This window comes from Echinococcus granulosus, assembly GCF_000524195.1.
Source record: "Echinococcus granulosus chromosome Unknown EG_S00002, whole genome shotgun sequence".
Classification (NCBI taxonomy): domain Eukaryota; kingdom Metazoa; phylum Platyhelminthes; class Cestoda; order Cyclophyllidea; family Taeniidae; genus Echinococcus; species Echinococcus granulosus.
Genome location: NW_020170382.1, coordinates 1,641,223 through 1,650,232, shown reverse-complemented (window position 1 = coordinate 1,650,232; position 9,010 = coordinate 1,641,223). Strand labels below are relative to the sequence as shown.

The 9,010-nt window shown below is 41.9% G+C and overlaps 1 protein-coding gene across 1 annotated transcript; it reads right to left on the bottom strand. All coding sequences in view use genetic code 11, as the record gives it.

Moving 5' to 3' along the window:
* Positions 1-5,723: 5,723 nt before the first annotated feature.
* EGR_00540 (hypothetical protein) lies at positions 5,724-8,016 on the bottom strand (the record flags this gene model as incomplete). The annotated part of the gene is made up of 2 exons (XM_024489789.1): positions 5,724-5,871; positions 7,961-8,016. 2 exons carry the CDS (start codon positions 8,014-8,016, stop codon positions 5,724-5,726), a joined length of 204 nt encoding a protein of 67 aa, XP_024355786.1.
* Between the last annotated feature and the right edge of the window lie 994 nt (positions 8,017-9,010).

The window sequence follows — 9,010 nt, the reverse complement described above, 5'->3', positions numbered from 1 at the left end:
TTGAACAAAGCCTCTGCTATGTAGTTGTAGTAAAATACTTCTTTCGGTATAATAAATTCAACTGAAAGAGTTACTAAAATAAACGGTGAAAAATTACAATCAAATATTTGTTCGAATTCTAATTTCATAAGCCGTAAAACCAGGGGAAGAGGCATGATTAATGGATGGAACAATTAGTTCCGTCTCAGATTAGAAAAAGCGCCCAGAAAGTAAAGTAATTTGCAATTCTACAATGAAATGGTAAAAGAGGATGATGCTTCCTTGAAAGGCAAGTTGTTTTTTTGAGAATAGAACACTTCCGCAACCTACAGCTCGGAGTAAGATGCGGTCAGTCAGTTGTTTTTTTTTAATTACCCAAAAGCTTGCCCCTTCTTTAACACCTTATCCGATTAATTGTGGTGGCCAGCCTTCTCAATTAACTAACCAGATCTGATATAGCCTAGCTTGCCTTTCAAAATTATTATTCGTATTATTATTTAGACATTACCCACCAGTCTATCCACCCCCTTCACCTGGCCAATTCATTTTTGATGGCCACGACACTTATCAATCCGAATGCGTCCAGGAATTCTGAGTTTATTGCATGAATATAAGCTGCAACAGAATGTTACTATTTTGGATTGTCTCTAGCGATTTAGTCATAACCTTAGTGCCGTGCCATTCCATTTACGTCGATTCTGTTAATGGCTCACCAGCCCCTATGCAGGCTCACGATCGCATAAAGTCAAGATTAAGGTAGGCCGGACAATACTTCTCAGACCAACGACCACCATGCAGCGTGTTCACTAGCCGTATTATCGTCCAAAACAACCTCAATGATGGTTCTACCTTTCGCGACACTATTAAATCATCAACCTTTTCAATGTATTTATTTAAAGAAAGATTAAAGGATAGTTCAGATAGCTGTGGGGTATAAGAAGTACGATAGTAATAATATGAACGGTACTGATAGGGGAATGTAGTACTTGCAACCATTGCACAATTTATCTTGGATGACAAACATTGCTGCGATCTTCCACTAATGGACAAAAAAAGGTATTCCAAGTCCATTATCGTATTATCAAAACTACTTTCTCCAAGAAGGGGAGCTCACCTCTTATGTTTTGTTACCTGAACAATCACGTAAGGAGCATAGCACCGGGGTGAGAGGTTTAATGAAGTAAATGAGGGTCAAGTTACCTCAATGCCACACATACCTACCGCATTGTGGAGTGATTCAATTAAATGTGTCGGTGAACTTTGGAATTGGTCTCTTTTTTGCTCTTGTATACCATTTCTAAACTTTGGAACACGCACTTACTCTGGGCTCGATTAATCGTATCCGTGTTTGGCGAAAAGCCGCTGACACCCTCCCTCTAGATCCACACACACGCGCCCCCAGTGTCACCCCTCCTTCCTCTATTAGCATCAAACGCTCAGGCTAGTGGAAAAGAGGCAAATTTTCTGTCTACTAATTCAAAGCGGGAGAGTTAATAGGTGAGGAGCTACCTTCATCCTCCAAAAAATGATTCATGAGGTATGCGCTGTCAAGCCTGCGGATTAACGCCTTCTCTACCAGCGTTGTACATAAGTGGGGACCTGACCTTCTCGCCCCATCTGCTACGCAAACGCGTACCGCAGCTTTTGCCGCAAGTAGAATAGTAAATTTTAAAACAGTAAGATAGAAGCAAAAAGGTTTCTACTCTACGGATAATGCCACTTTTCAGTTGTCAAAACAAAAACTGGCAGAGACTGGCGTCTTATCAGAACATTGTGGCATCCAGAATGCAGTGGCCAATTTTTCCTTAGGCTCCTGATAAGGAAAAGCATAAATTCGTATCCAAAAGTGAAGACGGAAAAATGCCACTGTTCGCATTACTCCCGCCCTCGCTAGGGCAAATTTATCAGCTAAAAGAGGGAAAAAGCATTGTCATGCTTAAGAAAGGAAATTGAGGTCTTTTCTGAGCCAAATAAGCTAGGATTGGTAAGTAGAATAACCTTACCAAATTGATAGGTAATATTTAGAGAGTTATAATTCAGAAGGGCAAATTAATAAACAGTCTTGTGGGAATTTACCCTCAAGTCAAATAATTTTCTGTTGGACCTCAAACAAACCTCCATTGCAATTGATGAGGCGGAGTTTTTCCTGTCATCATTTATTAATGCTTGATACTTACTTCCTTCCATCAAGATCAAAGTAAGGCAAGAGGAAGTACGGGAACTCTAATAAAATAATATTTGTCTGTCGAGTAAATAACCACGGGAAATGGATTATTTTCAAATTTCCCTTTTTGGGGCTTGACCTTGTCAGAATCACTCAAGCTACACGACTCCAAAGTGATTAAATGCCCATTTCCCAACCCATCTTTATCTAAAGTCCACTTGAATAAGCTCTTGATGTCAGAGAGAGGAGGGGGCGAACACGGGTTTTTCCATCAAACGCCATCGAATGAAACTTGCATTTGGGAGGCGGTAGGTGGGTCGGTGGCGGGACATTATATGGTGCGTTTTGTAAGTTCGTGTAAATGCTTAACATTTAAACGAATAGAGCACAAATGGGTGAAACTGTTCCCTCTTTTTTACTCCAGGAACGCAATAACCTTTCAGCTTCATAATTTTTAGCTACTTATGCAGTTCATTGGTTCAGCTTATTAATCTTCTCAGTAACGCCAAAATGCAGCCTGTTAATATCTGCTCTAATTTGGCCTAACTTGACACCAACATACCTACTGGCTCTGTTTACAGTCTTTCGGAAGTTATACACCCTTATAGGCTTCGAGGTTCCCAACGCTGGGAGGCGTCCAAAACCTATAATGGTTGCATCACTGGTTTTGCTGCGTCAGGACTACGGAAGGAACTTACAGCAAAATGAATAAGTTATTTTGAGATAAAAGTGAATGAATCGAAAATGGGAGGAAGTACAGGGTAACGAATATACAAAAACTCACTTCCTCTCTTGGTTCACATTCGCATGACACCGATGGTGGAGGCAACTTGGACAGTAGATATACCTCTAACCAAAAAGCGTTTGTTTGTAGGATTTCTGTCTGAAGAGTGAACTACGCAGAAGATTTAGAGAGCCACCGTCTTCCAAATAAAAGTGACATCCGGATTGTAAGAAAATTTATTGTCTTTTACCAGTTAAATACTTACATTACCCTCATGCGGTATGCAAATTGCTTCCTTTCTGTTGATCATCATCATTTAGACGTTAACTCTGCCTCTCGGATGAGTTTTCAGTGCAAGTCATTTCGGCGGGTTTGCCTTTGGGCAGATTCTCCTCCAAATTGTGATTGGTGTGCAAATTGCACAAGCTGTGAGGCACCGGGAGCTCCGAAACAGCGTTTTAAATTAAACAGAGAGAAGTTTTGTGCATCTAATCTTATGATTCACGTTCCTATTTTAATCAGCTTGCACGACGGTATATTTGTATGCGTTATAATTGTGTTGTAAAGACTCCTTTTACTGCACAGATCTTGCAAAATCTTCAGACAGCATGCGTATCTATTTTAATTACACCTGGCGCTTCGTAGACCCCTTCGATCATTCCATCCATCCTGAAGTTCTTGTAGCGTGGTCAAGAGTGACTTCGAATGCCACACTAGCGACAGTGACATCTACCATCTCGGATGAAGAGGAATACAAATTTAGCCCATTCTACAAGAACCACTTGAACTCACACCAAACCCACATGTGCTGTGGATACTAAAACCTAGAGAGATACCACAAAAAGTCCAGGAAGAAAGTAAATTTCAGTTTCCCTACATTACCTCAAGTCGGAAATTATCCAGACTTAGGGTGCATGATACAAAGAAACAGAGTCAGGTCTCAATCAAACGAAGCAGACTTTTCATTACATTTCCACGAAAATGATAAAAGAAATCATTTAAATATGGTACCTTATCATGTTGCGGAATGTTGAGCACAGAAACAGTTGGGTGGGAAGGTGGGAGCTTGGAACGAGAGATACGTTCGTCTCTTCCCATGAATTTAAGCAGGTTCTGCCTCCGAGAAGCAAGCTTCAAAATGCGCTCGGCACATGAACTGGTATAGGTCAGGGCTTAGCAATCCCGCAGCGATGAAAACCAGTGGGTGGGCCAACCACAGGGCAGGGAGGCTAAGGATGATGTACAAAACGAGGCACAGGATGTGTGGTTGCCTTAGTTGTGTACGCTATTGTATGGTTTTTTACACTTTCCCTTGATTCGGTCCCCACGACCGCCATGTTAGCTAATATCAGCACTATCCTATAATAATAAGGTCCCGAGTGTTATATCTTTAAGGAATGGGTGGCAAGTTAGAGGATGGGAGGCGAAAAGCACTCAACCATTACGGAAGGTGTGAGCGCTTTATACCTAAGTGAGCGATGTAGCAGGAAATTTAATTCCGCGGATCCTTGGCACACAATTCACACACCCACAGCACTCGTAAAAGAGGTACCTTATTAATCCCCGCTTTACGCATTGTTTTATTATCACCCAACCTTGCCACAAATTGTACCCAACTGATCCACTTATTCATTTATATTACTCGGTAATCTGCAAATTCACGGACGCCTCCAGTCGGTTTTCCCAGGGGGGCCTGCAAATACTCCCAGTGAATAAATTAGCCGCCTTATTTTTATGCTGTTCCCCAATAGAGTACCGAAAAGTCTATCCAAAACGGAACACAAGAACAAAAGCCTGTTTAAGAAGTCTGTACTTTGGGAACTTCTGAACTCTAAATAAGGCGCAGGGTTAAGTGCCCAACAGCAACTTCAAACAGGGTGCACTAAGCAAGTTACTTGTGATACCTTTGATTTGCAAAATACTCATAAATACAGAATGCTTAGATTGGAACACATTTGATTTTTTCCACATCTCAAAAATTTCCCTTCCTTTAATGAAAGTTCCTTTCATGATGTATTCCAGTCGTATTTACGGGGTGACTCCTTATTCCTGATGTCTCATGTTTAAGCCGTCAAGACTTCATTTGTTATTCGGACTTAAAAGCATCCAGTGAGTAGAAATTAAGGAAAATGCAAAAATTCTTTCCATTGAATCACACCTTTGCAGGAGGTGTCCGGCTAGACGCCCTCGTTTACGGCTCACCCTTGCAGATAGGGTTCATCACCTGAAGTACGGTGTGCGAGCACCTTAACTACATTATCATCACTTCAATTTGATATTTTGCATTTTCCATTTCTTTTAACCGGGTACGAGATTTCACAAAATTCTGATGTCTCCAATTGCCCAAATAAGCTTTGCACTTAAGGCTGATGAGCTGTCGCGACTACTTAAATATGAGGAAGGGTTAGGGTGCGACTTTTACCTCTAAAATTTATCACATAGAGAAATAAAAAATTGCGGACATTCGTTGGTTGACCTCATCCGCTGCTAAAATAAATAATTTGGGAAAAGTTCTGTTCACACCCGTGAAAAGTCATTAGCGTTGGGTTGATATGCGGCCTCACATTAAGAACCTAGTCCATTCCACCAGTTTAATGCCCAGATACTTGTCACGACCTTAAGGGTTTTATTAAGAACTTCTTCTCCAACTAAAATTGCTAAGAAGGTAGATGAGTTCCATCCAATACGCAGTGGACGCCTGCGACCCAAGAGGACGTTCCTTTTTTGGTCTTTCATGGATAATATTTAAGCATTCTGGATCGGTGAGCTCTCGCTCTGTTGTCCATCCTAACTGAACGAGACCACGAATGGCACAGATGCGCTTTAAGTGAGGTAGTACTCTCTACACGGCCAAGGTCAGCCAATACTGTAAGCGGAGGCCAGGTCGTGGCTCCGGCGCTCTCCAGTGGGAGATATTAGTTGGATGTCACGTCTGCACGTCTGCCCGCTCCTACACGTCGGCAAATGGAGGCGGCTGTGGTGATGGCCTTGCCCACTGACTACTCTAAATGGGAGGTCGACAGGGTGTTTAAGCTCACGCTTACTAACCCCAGTTCCTACTACGCCAGGTGTGCGTAGGGAACTCCTTCTAGAACTAGAATTTTGAGATAAGTGAACCTCGGTGAATGCATTTCTATGTTCCATTTAAGATAGCCGCCTTTGATTCTTCGCCATCTTGACACCCTGAATTTGCGAAATAATTAACTCTACACAATCGTTAGAGCAGCGGAATATGCGTGCTGAAAATAGGGATGGGAAATTTTGTCGAATAATAGTTTGCAGATGACTTACACTTAAGCCAAGATGGAACAAAGGTACAAGAGAAGTAAATTCTTGCTCCACAGCACATTTAAGGACTTATGATACCGACCAATAGCGAAAAATACCTGTAATCATCCATTGAATTTTGAGCAAAAAAGGAGAAAAATGAGTTTAATTTGCATTGAGGAGGGGAGTTACAGGTATTCATTCGATTCTTACATTGTAGCCCATTAAGTTACCCTCCCTCTCTCCTGCTGTGGGAAGTCCGCGTTGTTGCAGTCAATGCAGTAGTGGTGATTACCAAATTGAAATTCTCTAGTAGGAAGACAAGTGCCGATTCGACGGCATGAATGCAGTACGTCTGTCATGGCGTGGAGTACAGTCTCGTGCTTTGGTCGCTGAGCTTCAATTCTTTTGTATTTAAACGACAGTTGAACTGTTATGCCAATTACATGGGCGTCTCTGTTTCACAAGCATACATCACTAAGTTAGGCGCAAGTACGGTCGGTTCTCCCTGTTACTTGAAGGGAATGCTGTAAAAAGCCGCTGAATAAGATAAAATGTTGGCGTCACCGCCTGACATCACGTGATACATGAAAAGGCGAAATACATGCAACCATATTTCTCCCATGCGTTCCGCAGACATGGATGAATTTTGTCATATTCTTGTAACGTTCCGGTCATAGGAAGCCACCATCTACGCAAGGTCACATCCTCCACTTACCGGTTAAATGCTTTCAACAACCGTGGCCTTATGTTTTCACTCCGTTATACGGCCATCCCGCCCTTCTCTCTATGTTACCTTGCATGGTTGCCCTAAGTGGAGGGAACAGTCTTATACAATTTAGTGGAAAATCAGAGGGTGGGTTTAAAGTACTCGATCCGTTTAAGTACTCTGTGAAGTTTAAACAGCAGAAGCACAACCCATTAAAAGGTGGTGCGGAAAAACGAATCGGTAAATTAGTTTGCCTTTGCTTGTGGAAAAAAATTGGACTGGTAAGGAGGTACGATTGTTTTTTTTATTCCTGCCAAAAAATTCAGGAGATTGAGGAAATAAACTTTTTTAGAAACGTACCCAAAGTAAACTAAGGTTTCTGCCTTTCTTCGCCCTTTCCGATTCGTAAGCGAGAGGCAGTGCAGACGATGGACTTTTTATGGTTTAAAACTAATGACCGAATTATTTGATTTTTGGGAAAAAGCTAAACTGCTAAGACTTGAAAGCTTTTTCGATACTATTTACTAAGATAAATGGATTTCATGTAATAGGCACTGTTCTCCGCTTACTTTGCGCTGAGCCTTAATGCCCGTTAGTCAGGTTTGTCCGTTTCTATCCTACTTCCAAGTATTTTGGAACACTTGCTACCTGAGGATCAGCGCATATTTCCCTCCCTTCACTTGTTTGAGGACTTGTAAATTGCATGCAAATGATTACATTGGTAGATATGACCCAGCGTATCGCTGCGGTGATCTTTCATGTACTTCCCTCCCCCGACACCCCTCGCGCTTTGAGCCAACCCTCACAACAATTTTGCTCACTCATTCACTCACCGCTCCATTTTCCGCACCTCACGCCCACACCATATCATGTCTACAACACCAGACTTACTTTATGGTTGTGTGTAGTGCACTGCAGAGGCTTTCCTCTTAATAAATGATTCATTTACTCATATTATGATAAAACTAGAGAATCATAAGAAAAACAGTCTTCTTCCTGCTCTGTTAAGACAGGATAGGTAAGGCGTGGCACAACACGACATGACGTGAAGTGACGAGACATTAATATAAACCTTCACAATGCATGTTGCAAAACCCATCCATGAGTAGGTTCATACTCATGGATGGAAGGCGAGAGGGTGACAGGAAGATTCGGACTACTCCTCGTTGACATTCTCGTCTTCTATATCCCCCTGATGAGTCTTCTCCAAGATGGTACTTCTTCAAGTGATGATTGCCATCAACCTTTCTTGGCATAGACACTCGACTATCATACCATTACATGCTAAACGAACTTGAACGTTGGTGAAGAAATAAAGGTTATAATGGAGAAATTGGTCTACTCTCTTGGATTTTGGGGACAGGGCCTTGTGCGAGTCCCAGGATGTAATGTCGACTGTCTTCATGACGAAACCATTCGAGGGAAACTTCGGCAGTTTTTCATGTTTTTATACAAAGCTTGTATATAGTTGCTTAGCAAGTGATAAAGTAATTTCAAGGCTCAAACTATTTTCCTTTCGATGGTGTATTTTCAAAAAAGGTGCTGCAGAAAGCTACTCTGCAAGGTAACAAGACTAAACTTCATATGTACCACCTCGGAAACGCCAGTAATTGCACTCCAATGCGAGTCTGGCAGTGTTATTTACTTCTTCTCTTCTATTTCGGCTACAGAATTCAACGGCAAGTCTTTTTTAGCAGAAACAATAGCATTGTAGTTGGATTGCAGATTTTCTCGCCTGCTTGGATCCTCCACCAAACCTCGCTGCCGATTTCGTAAAAGTAATGCGACAGAGTGTTTGTACTCCTTTATGGACTGTAGTAAACTCAGAAGGAGTTAAGTTTCTCAGTCAAAGCCTAATTTCCCTAATGGATCAACCCGGGGAGTGGTTGAAGCACCTCTCTACACAGAGCAGGATAATGATGATGAATAGGGGGAATCCACACTCGGAGGATCGCTTTGAACTTTGCTTGCAAAACTGCAGAATTGCATTTGCCTTTTCAAGTTATTAATCATGCTTTACAACTCCGAATGCTCGAAATCTAACGCACAGCCTCGACATTGGGGATACTTGTATTTTAGCAGTCAATACGCTGCAGCGTTTTGGAGTGGAGTTGGAGAATTCAAAATTTGGTAGACACCGTGCTGATGAGGCTCAGCGAGATTGGAG